General features: G+C 32.6%; 2 protein-coding genes across 2 annotated transcripts; both read right to left on the bottom strand.

The window, feature by feature from the left end:
• Nucleotides 1-3,344: 3,344 nt before the first annotated feature.
• LOC148763387 (receptor-like protein EIX2) lies at nucleotides 3,345-7,228 on the bottom strand. The gene is made up of 2 exons (XM_088805141.1): nucleotides 3,854-7,228; nucleotides 3,345-3,657 (listed from the first exon to the last, which is right to left on the bottom strand). The coding sequence occupies exons 1-2, from the start codon at nucleotides 6,881-6,883 to the stop codon at nucleotides 3,628-3,630; spliced, it is 3,060 nt and encodes a 1,019-aa protein (XP_088661267.1). The 5' UTR covers nucleotides 6,884-7,228; the 3' UTR covers nucleotides 3,345-3,627.
• A 6,331-nt stretch (nucleotides 7,229-13,559) lies between these two features.
• LOC18603308 (receptor-like protein EIX2) lies at nucleotides 13,560-17,210 on the bottom strand. The gene is made up of 2 exons (XM_018118832.2): nucleotides 14,171-17,210; nucleotides 13,560-13,949 (listed from the first exon to the last, which is right to left on the bottom strand). The coding sequence occupies exon 1, from the start codon at nucleotides 17,208-17,210 to the stop codon at nucleotides 14,175-14,177; it is 3,036 nt and encodes a 1,011-aa protein (XP_017974321.2). The 3' UTR covers nucleotides 13,560-13,949; nucleotides 14,171-14,174.
• Between the last annotated feature and the right edge of the window lie 3,105 nt (nucleotides 17,211-20,315).

The raw sequence follows: 20,315 nt of genomic DNA, 5'->3' as shown, positions 1-20,315 counted from the left end.
TTTAATGAGGAACTAATCCTCCAAATCCAGCTCTAGAAAGATTAAGGTATCTTAAACTCTTGATAGAACCCAAGAACTTGGGAATGGCAATACCTCCAAATGCATTATTGTTGCTTAAGCCTAAATAACTCAAATGCTTCAGTTTGAGTAAAAAAGAGTTTGTCTTATAAAAACCTATGAGATCTTGTTTCAACATAAAGAGAGCTTGTCTCTCACTCTCAATACAACCATCATTGAAACTTGTACTACAAAAACTAATATTAGCGGTAACTAGACTGAGAAACAAAAGCATCAAAATAATACTCATTGCTCGTTCAATTTTATTGATGAACCACGAAATTAACGGGAGATTGCTACTTATATTGCTTTGATTTTAGGTGTTAAAATAATAAATAGGAATTGATTACAAAACAATATTGATATTTGATTTTCGCTTATTTGGAATCTAAATTAAGAATGAAAATAAAAATAGACAAAATCAATAATGATATTTTTCAAAAATATTTGACCACATATCTATAATGAAAATAAACTTTAATTTTCAAAAAATTTTCCATCTTATCACTTTTTTATCATAACTATAAAAATATAAATATTCATCAATTGTGTAATATATCCAAAACTTATACTTATAAATATGTATTCATTAAATAACGATCATTGAAATTTTTTTATTATAATTATTAGTAAGATTTAACTCTATTATAAATGTGAATTTAAAAAATGATGATCATTGAAATATTTTTTTATTATAATTATTAATAAGATTTATTCCATTTATAAATAAAAAATTTAATTGCATTGAATGGTTCTATTTAAAAAATATTTTTTTAATTTTAATAGTATTGTATAATTTAAATATTAATATTTTAAATTAATTTTTTTAAATTAAATGTTAATATTTTAAGTTAAATATTAATATTTATCAAACTTATATTCATAAATTTAGTATAAAAGTGTTTTTGTTGTTTTTTGTAAAATGTTTTAAGCCCTTTAAAGACGTAAGATATTTTCTGTGATTAATCCTGTTAACTCGTAGAATATTTTACAACTGAAATTAATTTTTTATCTTTCAAATAAATATAAATCTTAAAAATATTTTACTGTAAAACAAACGGACATTTAGTTTGTGTTTTTTTTTACAATTCTTAACCCTTGTTGGTGCATGGTACCATCATGTCCAAGTTTTTAGACTTGATAAAAAAGTCAACGATACTGTTTAAGCTTCTACATCATTTTTTCTCCGTAGTGTAGACAGCAATATAGGATGCAGACAAAATCAACGTAAAACATATGTTTTTCTTGTGGAAATCTCAAGCGCTTGTCCTATCTCGAACTTCACGTTGCCCTGCTTTTTGACCAATGTCAATTAATTTGTCACTTCTTAACCTTTATTTATGTATTTACTTTTGACGATTCTCAACATTCTTTTGCCATGCGGGGCAGACACGCCCAAACTTTGTAGACTTGTTACCAGCTTCAACGTCAATACAAAATTTCCAGGAACATTCAAGCTCCAATTAAATTATTCCATGGTGCAGACTTACCAAAAGCATTATAGGATGAAGACAAGGTCAATGCACAACATATATTTGCCAACAATCTCAATAGTTTGTCTTACCGCGTACTGCTTTGTCTACACGTTGGTCTTCTTGATCAATTCTTAAAGTGTTGAATGGTAGATCGTTGACTTATTACTAATGCTTTGTATTTTCAGTTTTCATGGTAATGACATATATAGTCCTCCAAAATTCCATATATATGTTCATCAACATTCACACGATGAATGCATAGAATGGAATCACGTAGAATATTGTTATAACAGTGAAGGGAAAATATATAATCTTACATAAAAAACAATTGAAATCACACAAAATTTGGAAATGAAAAATGACAATTTATGATAAATAAAAAAATTATGTTATTTCGTTGGAAAAGATAGTACCAAACAATGACTTCAAATGTATTCGCAATCTTTAGATGGATTTAAGCTTTTCCTTACTTGTATTGTGATTTTTTACCAACTGATTTTAACATATTCAACCTGAGGTTCAGTGGGTTGTTTTGCCAAATATATATTCTGACCATTTTCTGGTTGACACCACTCGAGCGGGGTCTCGCGTCACGCTGAGCTCATAGGATCTTGTTTACCTTTCTCTTCCTCTCGGGTTTTGGGCATGTTCTTTCCTAAACTAAACCCAACTCTTCCTATAAAACTCGCCAGACACCTCTCTTTTTCAGCCCCAACATTCTTTCAAAGCAACCAAACATCCACAACAGTCTCCAACCCTAAACCCCACAACTCCAAAATCTCATATATCATGCAAAATGGGCTTATCCAAGAAGCCCAGAACCTGTTTGACAAAATGCTTCACAAAAACGTTGTCACCTGGAATACAATGATTCGTGGGTATTTTCTTAATGGGTTTTTAAGTAAAGCCTTGGCCTTATTCCGTCAAATGCCAGAACGTGATATTTTCACGTATAACAGCGTGATGACCGGGCTCATGCATGGCCTATTGGCCGTATGTGAGATGCCAGGGAAAGATGTTATATCCTGGAACTTGGTGATTGAAGGGCTTGTAAAGTGTGAAAAGTTTGATTTAGCTGAAGAGTATTTTAAAAGAATGAGTTATAGAGATGTTGCTTCCTGGACTGTTATGATTTCAGGGCTTGCAAAAGCCGGAAGGATGGCTGAAGCTTGTAAATTCTTTGAAGGGATGCCAGTCAAATATTCGTGCATGGAATGTGATGCTAGATGGTTATGCAGGGTTTGAATGTGTTGACAAGGCAGGAATATTGTTTCAGGAAATGCCTGAGAAAGATTTGGATTCATGGATTGCTTAGGAATAGTAAATGCTTTGCGTTGTTCAATGGAAATGCCTACAAAATGATGTGAAACATTGAACTCAATCTTGTTGGGGTTGATAAGAAATGGACTTGTGAAAGAAGCTCATGCATTTTTGGAGAAACAACCACGTAATAATGCTGTAAAAATTTCAGAATCCAGAGCAATTCAGAGAATCAGGGACAATAATTAAGGATAAGAAATTACATACTTCCTCAAACGATTTTCAAGTTTCAAACATGATATCTGCCAATTTGGTGCTTCTTTTAGAATTAGAGAAGAGAGGAAGATATATGAAATAGAGAATTCAGATAAAGATGTAAAACTACAGGCCATTCGCTAGTCTTGAGTTGCTCTCCACCAAAGTAAGTTATTTATCTTATTTAATTGTTACACAATTTTTTGTTCTAAACTCTATTCGATCACTAAATTTAGTATTAGCATATTTTACTTTTAAAATGTTTTAGAAGAAAAATATATATATAGAGTTTCAATCTGAGAATGGAATGGCTTTGCTATATTGATTTACACCATCATCTCCCTCTGTTTTTGAGTTACCCTTCTTTTTGCTCTTAAATAATTTTTCATCTCCAACCACAAAGAAGAAATGCCAAATTACTTTGGCTACAAACAACAGCAATACTACAAGTTTAAAATCACAACTCAACAAATTAGCAAAAATCCGAAAGGGGTACAAATCTACATTCCATGACCCGGTGCAGAAGTTTCCTAGGACAAGAGTCTGCCCTCCAAATGTGGAGCTTCCAAGTTGAAGAACGCTACATAATTTTGTTGAACCCTGCGTTGGTCTGAGAAGTTCAAAAGAAAGAACAAATATTCATCTGTTAAAACAAGTGATTGTGCAAACTATTTAACTTCTGTAAGTAAAGCAATAAACATGTAATAGAGAAATTAATGATTTTCAATTATATATGAAATTAACTTGTTCATTTAAATTGATACGTGGTAAAAATAGATAGGAATTAGCCAGAGACATATACTTACAAAGTTATCGATTTCCAAATTTTTTTGAAACGTGAAGAGTGCACATATGGACCTCCATCGTCGCCTATCAATCACCAAAGGTAAAAACACACTCCAAAAGCCAACAACAAAACCATATGCCATGCCGAACCAGAACCAATGCGTTACAAATCCCTTGTCATTTTCTCCTTTTCCATTTCTAGAATTCTGAATTGTACCATTTGCAGAACACTTGTTTGGAAGTGGCAATCCACAGAGTTGGTTGCCAACAAAGTTGGATGGCTCCAAGCTTTGTAACTGAGTGCTCAAAGGAATTTGTCCGATCAAGTTGTTGTAAGACAAGTTCAAGTGGTTCAAAAATGTCAAAGTTGACATGCTTTCAGGAATTCGACCAGACAATTTGTTGAGAGAGAAATCCACCGATTCCAATGTTCCCATCAGGCCAATATTTTTAGGTATTGTTCCGGTCAAAAGATTATTTGATAAATTTAATGACCGTAATCCCAATAAGTTTGTTACTTCCACAGGGATCTCTCCTGATAATTTGTTGTTAGAGAAATCTATGCTTCTGACCAAGTCAAGAGTTGTGCTATACTCAAGCATTTGACCTTTCATCATAATTGATGCCACACAACTAGAAGAAATATTTATCTTCTCAAAAATTTGACTGTTCAAAATTGATGCAGCAAGAGTTATATCAGTTTCCGTAGTACCACTCGTTTTTACCATGGCACTAAAGTTACTTAAGCATCTTGGTAAACTCCCGAAGAGATTATTGTAAGCAAGGTCCAAGACTTGGAGAGAATCAAGACCGCACAATTGATCTGGTATGTACCCTGAAAACTTGTTTGAACGAAGGATCAAGACTTTTAGCTTTGGAAAGTCATGGCCTAGCCATTTAGGGATGTGCCCATATAATTCATTGTCGTTCAAATCAAGTAGTACCAAATTTGTGCAATTTTTCAGTGACAATGGAATTTCTCCAGAGAGCTGATTTCCATTAAGATGCAATGATTGAAGGGAATGTAAAGTTCCCATAGAGCTAGGTATTCTTCCGATAAATTTGTTGTTTTCTAAATTTAAGATCATCAAGTTTTGCCAATTCATCCAACAATTTGGAATCTCCCCGAATAGAAAATTTTTACCAAGAATAAGAATTTTCGTTTTCATGGTTTCCTTCAACTTATGACACAAAAGAGGGAAGAGAGATCCGAACAAAAAATTATTGGAGAGGTCTAGAAAAGACACGTTGGAAGAGACTTGAGGTAATGGACCACTAAAATTATTAAAACTAAGGTCAATGACGGAATCAACAAATGCAGTCCTAGGTATATCAGGAATCTGCCCATGGATTTGGTTGTGAGAGAGATTGAAATATTGAACTTGAAAAGGTGAATTCCAAAACCAACTAGGAATGCTATCCGAAATTCCTGAGTTAGAGATATCTACATGTGTTAAATATTTTTGTGAACCAAGCCACAGAGGAAACTGCGGACCTATATGCGAAGAAATTAAATGCAAAGTTATGAGTTGAAAAGGGGGAAACCAATTAGGACTCACTTTTAAAACAAGCGGGTTCCTAGAAGCAGATAACGCTTTCAATTTTGTAAGATTGTCAAAGTGAATTTCTGAAACAACCCCGCTTAACAAATTAAAACCAATAGTAAATAATTCCAAATTGGCAAGTAGTCCAACTGACTTGGGAAGGTGGCCAGTTAATTTGTTCCGAGAAAGAATTAAAACGCTTAAGGACGAAAGTTGTCCTATGGACCACGGAATCGGACCAGAAATTGAGTTATTATCCAAAGCAAGTACCTTCAAATTCTTAAAGCACCCAAGCCGGTTAATTAATTGACCAGAAAGTTGACACCCACCTAAACCCAAGAAATCAAGTTGTTTAGAAACACATCCCGATAAAATTTCTAAAATGTCAGATATATCTTGACTTAAGTTCACACCTGAATAATCAATTGATTTCAAGTTACAAAGATTTCCCATTGATCTTGGAATCTTTCCTTCAAGTTCATTCCCTGAAAAGTCAAGGCTAACGGCAGAACTCATGTTTCCTACGGCACTTGAAATTAAACCTTGCAAGTTGTTAGACCTAAGGCTAAGAAATTGAAGAGAGTTAAGATTATACAACCAGTCAGGTATTGAAGAATTAAAAAGGTTATCAGAAAGATCAAGGTGCGTAAGAGAAGTCATGTTTTCAAGGCCATCAAATATACATCCTTGGAAATTATTAGAACTCAGATCAAGGGAAACTAGGGATTTGAGTTGAAATATCCAGTCGACCAAGGTATTTTCAAGAGAATTGAAAGAAAGGTCAAGAATTGCAAGAGATGACAGATTAAGATTTGTGGGTGGAGAAACTTGAGGAAGTTGGCAACCTAGCATATATAGTTTCTGCAGGGAAGGAAGTGTGTTTAACACTTTCAACCAATTGGAAACTTTTGTAAGGTTCACATTACCCAAATCAAGGTGTTCTAACGAGGAAAGACCAGACAACCATTGGAGATTGGCAACATAGAGATAACTTTCATCATCGGCATGAAGATCAAGAATCTGTAAACTCGAGAGATTGCCAAGTTGATGAGGAACAAATCCTTCAAATCCAGCGCGAGAGAGATTAAGATATCTTAAACTCTCAATAGAACCCAAGAACTTGGGAATGGGAATACCTTCAAACGCATTGTTGCTTAAGTCCAAATAATTCAAATGCTTCAACATGAGCAAAGAAGGGTTTATCTTACCTCTTAGCTTTGACCTCTCAAAGGCTTCATTTTCAGCAGGACTGGCAAAAGTATTTGGAGTAGATAGTGGATTTGTAAGATGGAGTTGAAGCACATGACCAGTGACATTGTCACAAACAACTCCAACCCAATCACAACAGTCTTTATCAACTGTCCAAGAAGCCAACCGATTGGCATGATTTATGAGATCTTGCTTGAACATGAAAAGGGCTCGTCTCTCACTCTCAATACAACCCTCATTGAAACTAATGTTGACAATAGCTAGACAGAAAAACAAAACCATTAAAATGGCACTCATTGCTCTTCAATTTTATTGATGAAGTTAGATTCACTAGAGAGACTTTTAAAAAGTAGTAAGAACAGCCGGAAATTATGATGTTATTGCTTAAATTGTGAAGACATGAAAAATCTCAAATTCAACATTGAAAATCTAATAACGTGTAAAGCATTTTTCTCTAGAGAGACTTTTAAAAAGTAGTAAGAACAGCAGGAAATTATGATGTTATTGCTTTGTCCCTCAACCTTTATTTATGGCGTAGATAGACTTGATCAAAGCGTCAATGATACTGTTCAAGCCTCAACATCAATTCAAAATTTCGAAGAACAATATTCTTGCTCCAATTAAACTTGGAATAATTGCTCCATAATGCGAACTCACCGCAAGCATTTTAACAAGGAGACAAAGTCAAGGCAAAACATATGTTTTTCTGCCAGAAATCACAACAATTTGTCTTTCCTCGGACTGCTTTAATTTTCTTCACATGGTCCCCTCTTAAGTCTTAATCAATTCTCTGAGTTTTGGTAGCGTGGAAAGTAGATGGTGAGGATGTGAAAATTCTCAAATTCCACCTTAAAAGTCTAACCCATCAATCACGCCTAAAACATTTTCCACCTCAAATTCCACATAACAGTTTGAACTTGTTGCTTAACAATATAGCTGCCGCAGGAGATTATGATGTTATTGCTTAATTACTTTATTTTCCAACCTTTTGCTTTCAATTTCAAATGCTTTAATGCTTTGTTTCTTCGTAACCTTTATTAGTTTGTTTTTCTTTTTACAATTCTAAACCCTTTTTTGGTGCACAACCAAGCCTTTTAGGCTTGATCAAAGAGTACTAAATGATGCTGTTCAAGCTTCAACATCAGTACACAACTTCCAGCAACATTTTTGCTCCATGATGCAGACTTAACAAAAGAAGACAAAGTCAATGCAAAACATATATTTTATCTTAGTTTGTCGTATCTCGGACTACTTTTTTCTACACGTTAGACTTTTTTTTATCAATTCTCTAAGTCTTGGTCTTGTTTACGTGGACAATAGATTGTTGATTAATTACCAATGCCTTGATATTCAAGTTATTCGTAAACATATAGTCCTTCAAAATTATATATATATATATATATATATATATATGTATATGTTAATCATTTTCAAAATAATGATGGAAACATAACTTTATCTAAAAAATTATGAAACCAAACATAATTTAAATATAAAAAATGACGACTTATAATAAATGAAATATCTAAACTTGGTTTCATTTTGTAAAAAATAATGCCAAACAATGACTTACTTAGATATTGGAAATTTAAATATAAAACATAATTTAATTATTTTTTCCCTCATTTTATTTCATGCTTTTTTAAATTAGTTAGATATTGCAAATTTCTCTTTAACTTTTCCCAAAACTTTTGGCAAAAATCAAGAAAAATCTCCTCACCTCAAGAACATTAAAAAAAATCACTTATTTTCTTGAAAAGGTTCCATAGTCAGATTTATTTCAGTATTTTATAAGGAAACTTGAATTAAATCTTTCATATTTTTATTTCTTCTTATTTTTCTCTCTTTCTTTCTATAGTTTTTTATTCTTTTATTATTTTTTAACTTTCTCACAAGATAAGTGAAAATCTTCTAGTGTCGAAAATTTTTAAATTCTTTAATTTATTATTATTATTATTTTAAAGGAAATAAATAAGGATCAGTGATATTGAAAAGGTTCCTAAATTCTTCAACACATTCGGTAGAATTTTAGAAACTCCCTTCACTTAGAGAAATTCCATCATTGGTTAAAGTTTTTATTTGCTTGTATTTTTTGTTTCATTTATTTTAATTATTTAATTTAAAATTTATTTTTGATTATTTTTTTGTCCATAAACAAATAAAAATCATTTGATATTGAAATCTTTTTCAAATTCCCCAACACTCTTGGTAAAATTTAAAAAAATTCCTCACCGAGGAATCTTCAAAAAAATTATCATTTTATTTTTTATAATTATTTTAAAATTCCATTATTGGAGATTCTTATTCATTTGCATCTTTGTTTTATTTAATTGTTTTAACTATTTTTTATTTAATAAATAAAAATCTTTTGATTTAAAATATCTCTCAAATTCCCCAATCCTCTTCGTAAAATTTAAGAAAATTCTTCACTTAAGAATTTTCAAGAAAATAATTTTCTGGAAATTCCATCATTGGAGATTCTTATTTATTTCTTTCTTTGAGAAGACTAAGTGCATAAATAAAATATTTTAATAATTATTTAGAACTAATCTCTTTTATAAAGATAATCTTGAGAATCCCCCAACACTTGTGGGTCCCACGATTATCTGTACTTAGAAAAATTTGAGAAAATTTCAACTTGCAATTTTTCCCAAAAAATTCTTTTTTTTTTTAAATTAATTCTAAATTAACCACATTTAATTATATTTTTTAAATTAGACCTAAGGCTAAGAAATTGAAGAAAGTTAAGATTATACAACCAATTAGGTATTGAAGAATTAAAAGAGTTAAATGAAAGATCAAGGTGCGAAAGAGAAGTTATATTTTTAAGGCCGTCAAATATACATCCTTGGAAATTATTGGCACTTAGATCAAGGGAAACTAGGGATTTGAGTTGAAATATCCAGCAAAAGTCAGATCAAGGTATTTTCAAGAGAATTGAAAGAAAGGTCAAGAATGGTCAAGAATTGCAAGAGACGGCAGATTAAGATTTGTGGGTGGAGAAACCTGAGGAAGTTGGCAACCTGACATATATAGTTTCTGCAAGGAAGGAAGTGTATTTAACACTTTCAACCAATTGGAAAATTTTGTAAGGTTCACATTACTCAAATCAAGGTGTTCTAACGAGGAAAGAACAGACAACCATTGGAGATTGGCAACATACAGATGATCATCGGCATGAAGATCAAGAATCTGTAAACTCGAGAGATTTCCAAGTTGATGAGGAACTAATCCTTTAAATCCAGCGCTGAAGAGATTAAGGTATCTTAAACTCTAAACAGAACCCAAGAACTTGGGATGGGAATACCTTCAAGTGCATTGTTGCGTAAGTCCAAATAACTCAAATGCTTTAATTCGAGCAAGGAAGGGTTTATCTTACCTCTTAGCTTTGACCTCTCGAAGGCTTCATATTCAGCATCACTGGGATAAAAATCTACCAGAGAAGATAGTGGATTTGTAAGATGGAGTTGAAGCACATGGCCAGTCACATTGTCACAAACAACTCCAGCCCGATCACAACAATCTTTATCAAGAGTCTAAGAAGCCAACCGATTGGCATGATTTATGAGATCTTGTTTGAACATGAAAAGGGCTTGTCTCTCACTCTCAATACAACCCTCATTGAATCTAATGTTGACAGAAACTGCACTGCAAAACGAAAGCATTAAAGTAGTACTCATTGCTCTTCAATTTTATTGATGAAGCAAGAAGTTGATGGTGGATTGCTATTTATATTACCTTGTATAAAATAGTAGTGTTTCAATTTTTATTTAATCATTAAACAGGGTGACAAACTAATTTCATGTAAAGGCTACTAGCTAATATATATATATATATATATATATATATATATGTGGGACCATGAATTGCAATCTTCCAAAATTAGAAATATCAGAATTTTGCATGACATTTGGTTTCGCTCATCATCTGCAGTGTGCTGCTATATTTAGTTTTTCCCAAGGTCTTCCTATCAAAGTTAATTCTGCATTAATACTGCATTTGATCTAGCCAGTCTTCATTGGGATCTAGTGCTACTGCCAATTTACAATTAATAAATTAATGTTTTATAAATTGTGAGGATATGAAAAATCTCAAATTCAAAATTGAAAATCGAATAACGTGTAAAGCATTCTCCACTAGGGAGACTTTTAAAAAAGTAGCTGCAACAGCAGGAAATTATGATGTTTTTGCTTCCCTCAACCTTTATTTATGGGGTAGACACGCCCAAGCTTTATAGACCTGATCAGAGAGTCAATGATACCGGTCAGGCCTAAAAGATTTTCCACTAGAGATACGTTTTAAAAAGTCAAACGTGTTTGAGTAAAATGATTTATTTACTTTTTGACGACTCTTAACCTTTGTTTTGGTGTAAGGGACAACATGCCCAAACTTTTTACATTTGATCAAAGAGTCCATATGCTGTTCAAACTTTAACCTCAGAAAATTTCCACGCACATTCTTCCACAAAACTTTGCATTAGAATTTTCCTTAGAGTACTGGTTAATTAATGTGACTCTAGGTTTAGTCATGGTTTCAATCATATGCATGTGATGCTGTCTTCTCTATCAAACTACAACTAACTTAAGTTTGAATTTTTGAAGATTACGTAGTTTAGGTTCGAAAGTTATTGGACCAGTATTTAAACTTAAGTTGTTACAATAATTTTGAGATTGAACTTTTAAGAGTCACATGATTTAGGTCTGAAAAATTGTTAAGCTAATACTTGAACTTGAGTCGTTATAATAATCATTGGAGATTGACAACATGAAGATTATATTCATCATCAGCATAAAGATTAAGATACTATAAACTTGAGGTTTCCAAGTTGATGAGGAACTAATCCTCCAAATCCAGCTCTAGAAAGATTAAGATACTGTAAACTTGAGAGGTTTCCAATTTAATGAGGAACTCATCCTCCAAATCCAACTCTAGAAAGATTAAGGTATCTTAAACTCTTGATAGAACCCAAGAACTTGGGAATGGGAATACCTCCAAATGCATTATTGTTGCTTAAGCCTAAACAACTCAAATGCTTCAGTTTTAGTAAAAAAGAGTTTATCTTATAAAAACCTATGAGATCTTGTTTAAACATAAGAGCTTGTCTCTCATTCTCAATACAACCATCATTGAAACTTATACTACAAAAACTAATATTAGCGGTAACTAGACTGAGAAACAAAAGCATCAAAATAATATTCCTTGCTCTTTCAGTTTTTTTGATCAACCACGAAATTAATGGTAGATTGCTACTTATATTGCTTTGATTTTAGGTGTTAAAATAATAAATAGAAATTGATTGCAAAACAATATTGATATTTGATTTTCACTTATTTGGGATCTAAATTAAGAATGGAAATAAAAATCGACAAAATCAAAAATGACATTTCTCAAAATATTTGACCACATATTTATAATGAAAATAAACTTTAATTTTCAAAAAATTTTCCATCTTATCACTTTTTTATCATAACTATAAAAATATAAATATTCATCAATTGTGTAAGATATTCAAAACCTATACTTATAAATATGTATTCATTAAATAATGATCATTGAAATATTTTTTATTATGATTATTAGTAAAATTTAAATTTATTATGAATGTGATTTTAACGAATGATGATCATTGAAATATTTTTTGTTATAATTATTAGTAAGATTTATTTCATTTATAAATTAAAAATTTAATTATATTGAATGATTCCATTAAAAAATATTTTTTTAAGTTTAATAACATTGTATAATTTAAATATTAATATTTTAAAATTAAGTATTAATATTTATCAAACTTATACTCATAATTTAAATATTAACAAATGATGTCTTTCCTTACTCGTGCTCAACCTGAGGTTCAGTGGGTTGTTCTGCCAAATATATATTCTAACCAATTTGTGGTTGACACGACACGAGTGCGGTCTCGCGTCGCGCTGAGCACATAGGATCTTGTTAACCTTTCTGTTCCTCTCTGGTTTTGGGCATGTTCTTTCCTACACTAAACCCAACTCTTCCTATAAAACTCGCCCGACACCTCTCTTTTTCGGCCCCAACATTCTTTCAAAGCAACCAAACATCCACAACAGTCTCCAACCTTAAACCCCACAACTCCAAAATCACATATTTAATGAAAAATGGGCTTATCCAAGAAGCCCAGAACCTGTTTGACAAAATGCCTCACAAAAACGTTGTCACTTGGAATGCAATGATTCGTGGTTATTTTCTGAATGGGTTTTAAAGTAAAGCCTTGGCCTTATTCCATCAAATGCCAGAACGTGATATTTTTACGTATAACACGGTGATGTCCGGGCTCATGCATGGCCTATTGGCCATATGTGAGATGCCAGGGAAAGATGTTATATCTTGGAACTTGGTGATTGAAGGGCTTGTAAAGTGTGAAAAGTTTGATTTAGCTGAAGAGTATTTTAAAAGAATTGAGTTATAGAGATGTTGCTTCCTGGATTGTTATGATTTCAGGGCTTGCAAAAGCCGGAAGGATGGCTGAAGCTTGTAAATTCTTTGAAGGGATGCCAGTCAAGGATGTTCGCGCATGGAATGTGATGCTAGAGGGTTATGTAGGGTTTGAGTGTGCTGAAAAGGCGGGAATATTGTTTCAGGAAATGCCTGAGAAAGATTTGGATTCATGGATTGCTTACAAATAGCAAATGCTTTGCGTTGTTCAATGGAAATGCCTACAAAATGGTGTAAAACATTAAACTCAATGTTGTTGGGGTTGATAGCAAATGGACTTGTCAAGGTAGCTCATGCATTTTTGGAGAAATAACCACATAATAATGCTGTAAAATTTCAGAATCCAGAGCAATTCAGAGAATCAGTGACAATAATTAAGGATAAGAAATTGCATAGTTCCCCAAATGATTTTCAATATTAAAAAATTAGGACCCACAAATTAGCAAAAATCTGAAAAAGGGGTACAAATGTACATTCCATGACCTGTTGCACAAGTGTTGTGAAAAAATAAAGAAACAACAGATGGTCTTTCATTCAATATGTACTCTGCTATGGATCACTAAAACAGAGACTTAAAAACAGATTACACACATTATATTGCAAACAGAACTTAAACATGCAATTACATCAGAAGATTAAGATAACAACACTTGTTCTTTGGAGATTAACAAGTGTAAAACACCATGAAATGGATCCCATGCATACTACCACGTTGAGTCTTTCAAACGAGCAAAAAAACATGCACTGTGGGGCATGAGGTCCAAGTGGATTTCCACATGTCACAAGGTCCACTTGGCAAAGCAAGCATTAACTTCAACAAGAAGTTTCCTCGCACAAGAATCTGCCCTCCAGATGTGGGTCTTCAGAGTTGAAGAACACTACATAATTTTGTTGAACTCTGCGTTGGCACGAGAAGTTCAAAAGAAAGAACAAATATTCATCTGTTAAAACAAGTGATTGTGCAAACTAAATTTACCATAACTCTTTAACTTCTGTAAGCAGAGCAATAAACATGTAATAAAGAAATTAATGATTTTCAATTATATATGAAATTAACTTGTTCATTTAAATTGATACGTGATAAAAATAAATAGAAATTAACTAAAGACATGTACTTACAAAATTATCGATTTCCCAAATTTGTTTGAATAGTGAAACGTGCATATATGGACCTCCATTGGCGCCTATCAATCACCAAAGGTAAAAACACACTCCAAAAGCCAATAACAAATCCATATGCCATGCCGAACCAGAACCAATCCGTAACAAATCCCTTGTCATTTTCTTCTCTTCCATTTCTAGTATTCGGAATTGTACCATTTGCAAAACACTTGTTTGGAAGTGGCAATCCACAGAGTTGGTTGCCAACAAAGTTGGATGGCTCCAAGCTTTGTAACTGAGTGCTCGAAGGAATTTGTCCGATCAAGTTGTTGTAAGACAAGTTCAAGTGGTTCAAAAATGTCAACGTTGAGATGCTTTCAGGAATTCGACCAGACAATTTGTTGAGAGAGAAATCAACCGATTCTAGTGACTTCATCACGCCAATATTTTTCGGTATTGTTCCGGTCAAAAGATTATTTGATAAATTCAATGACCCCAATCCTAATAAATTTGTTACTTCCACCGGGATCTCTCCTGATAATTTGTTGTTAGAGAAATCTATGCTTCTGACCAAGTCAAGAGTTGTGCTATACTCTAGCATTTGACCTTTCATCATAATTGATGCAACAAAAATGCGAGAAAGAATTTGATAGTCTAGCATTTGACCTTTCATCACAATTAACGGAGCAAGAGATGTATAAGTTTCCGTAGTACCGCTGGTTTTTACCATGGCACTAAAGTTACTTAAACATCTTGGTAAACTTCCGAAGAGATCATTATAAGAAAGGTCCAAGACTTGGAGAGAATCCAGAGCGCACAATTGATCTGGTATGTACCCTGAAAACTTGTTTGAACGAAGGATCAAGACTTTTAGCTTTGGAAAGCCATGGCCTAGCCATTTAGGGATGTGCCCATGGAATTCATTGTCATCAAAATCAAGTAGCATCAAATTTGTGCAATTTTTCAGTGACAATGGAATTTCTCCAGAGAGGTGGTTTCCATTAAGATGCAATAATTGAAGGGACTGTAAAATTCCTATAGAGTTAGGTATTCTTCCGGTAAGATTGTTGTTATCTAATTTTAAGATCCTTAAGTTTTGCCAATTCATCCAACAATCTGGAATCTCCCCAGATAAAAAATTTTCACCAAGATTAAGAATTTTGATTCTCATGGTCTCCTTCAACTTATAACACAAAAGGTGGAAGAGAGATCCTAACAAAAGATTATTGGAGAGGTCTAGAAAAGACACGTTGGAAGAGACTTGAGGTAATGGACCACTAAAACTATTAAAACTAAGGTCAATGATGGAATCAACAAATGCAGTCCTAGGTATATCAGGAATCTGCCCATGGATTTGGTTGTGAGAGAGATTCAAATAATAAATTTGGAAGGGTGAATTCCAAACCCAACTAGGAATGCTATCCGAAATTCCAGAGTTAGAGATATCTACATATCTTAAATATTTTTGTGAATGAAGCCACAGAGGAAACTGCCGACCTACATGCCAATATCTTAATTTCAAAGTTGTGAGTTGAAAAGGAGGAATCCAATTAGGACGGACTTTTAAAACAAGTGGGGTCCCAGAAGCCAATAACAGTTTCAATTTTGTAAGATTGTCAAAGTGAATTTCTGAAACAACCCCGCTTAATAAATTATGAGAAAAAGAAAATATTTCCAAATTTGCAAGTCGTCCAACTGACTCGGGAAGTTGGCCAGTTAATTTGTTCCGACCAAGAAATAAAACGCTCAAGGACGAAAGTTGTCCTATGGACAACGGAATCGGACCCGAGATTGAGTTATTAAACAAATAAAGTTCTTTCAAATTCTTAAAGTTCACAAGTCGGTTACTTAATTGACCAGAAAGTTGACACCCACTTAAACCCAAGAAAACAAGTTGTTTAGAAACACATCCCGATAAACTTTCTAAAATGTCAGATATATCTTGACTTAAATTCACACCTGAATAATCAATTGATTTTAAGTTACAAAGATTTCCCATTGATCTTGGAATCTTTCCTTCAAGTTCATTCCCTGAGAAGTCAAGGCTAATGGCAGAACTCATGTTTCCTACGGCACTTGAAATTAAACCTTGCAAGTAGTTAAATCTAAGGCTAAGAAATTGAAGAGAGTTAAGATTATACAACCAGTCAGGTATTGAAGAATTAAAAGAGTTATCTGAAAGATCAAGGTGCGTAAGAGAAGTCATGTTTTCAAGGCCATCAAATATACATCCTTGGAAATTATTACCACTCAGATCAAGGGAAACTAGGGACTTGAGCTGAAATATCCAGCTAAAGTCGACCAAGGTATTTTCAAGAGAATTGGAAGAAAGATCGAGAATTGTAAGAGATGACAGATTAAGATTTGCGGGTGGAGGAACCTGAGGAAGTTGACAGCCTGATAAATATAGTTCCTGCAAGGAAGGAAGTGTATTTACCACTTTCAACCAATTGGAAACCTCTATAAGGCTCACATTACTCAAATCAAGGTGTTCTAACGAGGAAAGACCAGACAACCATTGGAGATTGGCAACATAGAGATAACCTTCATCATCGGCAAGATTAAGAATCTGTAAACTCGATAGATTTCCGAGTTGATGAGGAACTAATCCTTTAAATCCAGCGTGAGAGAGATTAAGATATCTTAAACTCTCAATAGAACCCAAGAACTTGGGAATGGGAATACCTTCAAACGCATTGTTGCTTAAGTCCAAATAATTCAAATGCTTCAGCATGAGCAAAGAAGGGTTTATCTTACCTCTTAGCTTTGACCTTTCAAAGGCCTCATAGTCAGCATCACGGGCATAAAGATTTCCCGGAGAAGATAGTGGATTTGTAAGATGGAGTTGAAGCACATGGCCAGTCACATTGTCACAAACAACTCCAACCCAATCACAACAATCTTTATCAACTGTCCAAGAAGCCAACCGATTTGCATGATTTATGAGATCCTGTTTGAACATGAAAAGGGCTTGTCTCTCACTCTCAATACAACCCTCATTGAAACTAATGTTGACAGTAACTAGACTGAAAAACAAAAGCATTAAAATAGTACTCATTGCTCTTCAATTTTATTGATGAAGCAATAAGTTGATGGTAGATTGCTATTTTGTCCCTTAACCTCTATTCATGTATTTAGTATGGGGTAGACACGCCCAAGCTTTTTAGCCTTGATCAAAGAGTCAATGATACTGTTCAAGCCTCAACATCAATGCAAAATTTCCAAGCACATTCTTGCTTCAATTAAACTTGGAATAATTGCATGCTCCATAATGCAAACTTACCATAGCATTATAACACGAAGACAAAGTCAGTGCAAAACATACGTATTTCTGCTGGAAATCACAACAATTTATCATACCTCATACTGCTTTTTCTTCACATTGGTCCCCCCTTAATCAATTCTCAGAGTCCTGTGTTTTGGTAGAGCGTGGAAAGTAGATCGTTAATTAATTATAAATGCTTGTTATTCACGTTATTAGTATTGATATAGACCTCCGAAATTTCATATATATGATCATCACAATTCAAGCAATGAATGCAAGAATGGTAGTGTAAAATATTTTATAATAGTGATCAAAATATAATTTCACCAAAAAAAGAAATATAAGATCATATACATGAATTCATTTTGAAAAGAAGGTCAAGATTATAACAAACAAAAAATGCGAAAAGGATATCAATTTTGGTTTCGCTTATAAAAGGTAATATTAAACAATGACTCCAAATATGAGATGGCAGATGATTTAAATATGAAAAAAAGCATAATGCTAAAACAAGCCTTTGAACTATATTCAAAATTTTTTTATTTTTTTATTAAATCCGTCATTAGTTATAAAAGCTTATTTGATTCAAAAAATAAAATATAAGAACTTATTTGGTTCAAAAAAAATATAAGTATTTGATTGAACATAATAAAATTATAAAGACTTATTTAAATTTTCTTAAATAGTTTAGACATTTTTTTAAATATTATACCTATAGAAAATAATAAATTACCATCAATGAATTACCCAAAAAAAAAAGGGATATCAAGTTTGATTTTGCTTGTAAAAGATAATACCAAACAAATGACTTAAAATTCATTTGCAATTTTTCCATGCATTTCATCAAATCAGTATTCATAAAAAAAAGGGTTATTGTCAATTTAGAATTAATAAAGTTAAATTCCTATAAATTGTGAGAATATGGAAAATCTCAAATTCAACATTATAAATGTAACCCACCAAATCCACCGGCCAGGCCTAAAAGATTTTCCACTAGAGACACTTTTTTAACAAGTCGAACATGTTGAGTAAAATGCTTTGTCCCTTCTTAACCTTTATTTTTTTATTTATTTATATACTTTTTGACGACTCTTGACTTTTATTTTGGGGTAGCGGACAGCATTTTCCACAAGAGAGACTTTTGAAAAGCAAAACAGTTTGAACTGTCACTTAACAATATAGCTACAGAGCAGGAGATTGTGATGTTATTGCTTAATTACTCTATTTTCCAACCTTTTGCTTTAAATTTCAAATGCTTGAATGCTTTGTCTCTTCTTAACCTTTACTAGTTTGTCTTTCTTTTTACAATTCTAAAACCTTTTCTGGTACACACCCAAGGTTTTTAGGCTTGATCAAAGAGTACTAAATGATAGTGTTCAAGCTTTAACGTCAGTATAAAATTTCCAACGACATTTTCGCTCCATGATGCAGGCTTACCAAAACAAGACAAAGTCAACGCAAAACATATATTTTTCTTGCGAAATTCTTAGTTTGTCTTATCTCGGGCTGCTTTTTCTACACGGTAGCCTCTTTTTATCAATTCTCTAAGTCTTGGTCTTGTTCATGTGGACCATAGATTGTTGATTAATTATCAATGCCTTGATGTTCAAGTTATTCGTAAACATATAGTCTTCTAAAATTATATTAGATTAAATATCTAAAAAAGTCTTCAAATTATATCAAGAAAGTCAATTTAATCATATTGATGTGTCATTTTGTTGACGTCAATGTCATGTGACAGATGAAATGAAATAAAAAATTACTAATTAAGAATTGAGTTTTTTCTCTTTTACCTATCCAAATGTATAAAAATTATTAATTAGAAATCTGAAACAAAAAATTAAAAAAAAAAACTAATTGCTTCAATCAGGTTATCAATATTTTTTAACTAATTACCATCTTCTTAATTTGAGTCATCAATCCTAACAAAAAAATATATTCCAACCTTTTTGGTTCGATTCAAGCCATTGGTGCTCACAAAGAAATATTCACTTTCTTCAACATTCTCTCGACCCAACATATCTTATAGTCAGAATATCCTCTCCCTGTTTGCAATACATATTCCTTTTCTAAAATTATTCTTTGGATAGTCTTGAATTTTTTAAAATTGTGAAAGATGTGGAGAGAGAATCTATTATTGACATTTATCCTCAAAATTGTATTTAGGTATTCTGGTATTTCTCTACATTCTCTAAACCAATGTACCTTATAGTCAGAATGTCTTCTCTATGTCTGCAATTCTTATTTTTTTTTTCAAAATTATTTTTTAAATAATCTTAAATTTCAAAAACTATGAAAGATGTAGAGCGAGAAACTATTATTGACGTCCTCTTCTCAAAATGATAGTTGGGTATTCTCGGATTTTACATTCTCAAAATGTGAGGATGTGAAAATCTCAAATTCCACCTTAAAAGTCTAGCCCATCAGTCACGCCTAAAACATTTTGCACAAGAGAGACTTTTGAAAAGCAAAACAGTTTGCACTGTCACTTAACAATATAGCTACAGAGCAGGAGATTATGATGTTATTGCTTAATTACTCTATTTTCCAGCCGTTTGCTTTCAATTTCAAATGCTTTAATGCTTTGTCTGTTCTAAACCTTTATTAGTTTGTTTTTCTTTTTACAATTCTAAACCCCTTTTTGGTGCACACCCAAGCCTTTTAGGCTTGATCAAACAGTAGTAAATGATAGTGTTCAAGCTTCAACATCAGTATAAAATTTCCAACAACATTTTAGCTCCATGATGCAGGCTTACCAAACGAAGATAAAGTCAATGCAAAACATATATTTTTCTTGGGAAATTCTTAGTTTGTCTTATCTCGGACCGCTTTTTCTACACGTTAGCCTCTTTTTATCAATTCACTAAGTCTTGGTCTTGTTTATGTGTACATAGATTG

This window comes from Theobroma cacao, chromosome 4 (genome assembly GCF_053813885.1).
Source record: "Theobroma cacao isolate CCN51 chromosome 4, ASM5381388v1, whole genome shotgun sequence".
Classification (NCBI taxonomy): domain Eukaryota; kingdom Viridiplantae; phylum Streptophyta; class Magnoliopsida; order Malvales; family Malvaceae; genus Theobroma; species Theobroma cacao.
Note: the sequence above shows the minus strand (reverse complement) of the source record. Positions and strands in the feature narration are given on the sequence as shown.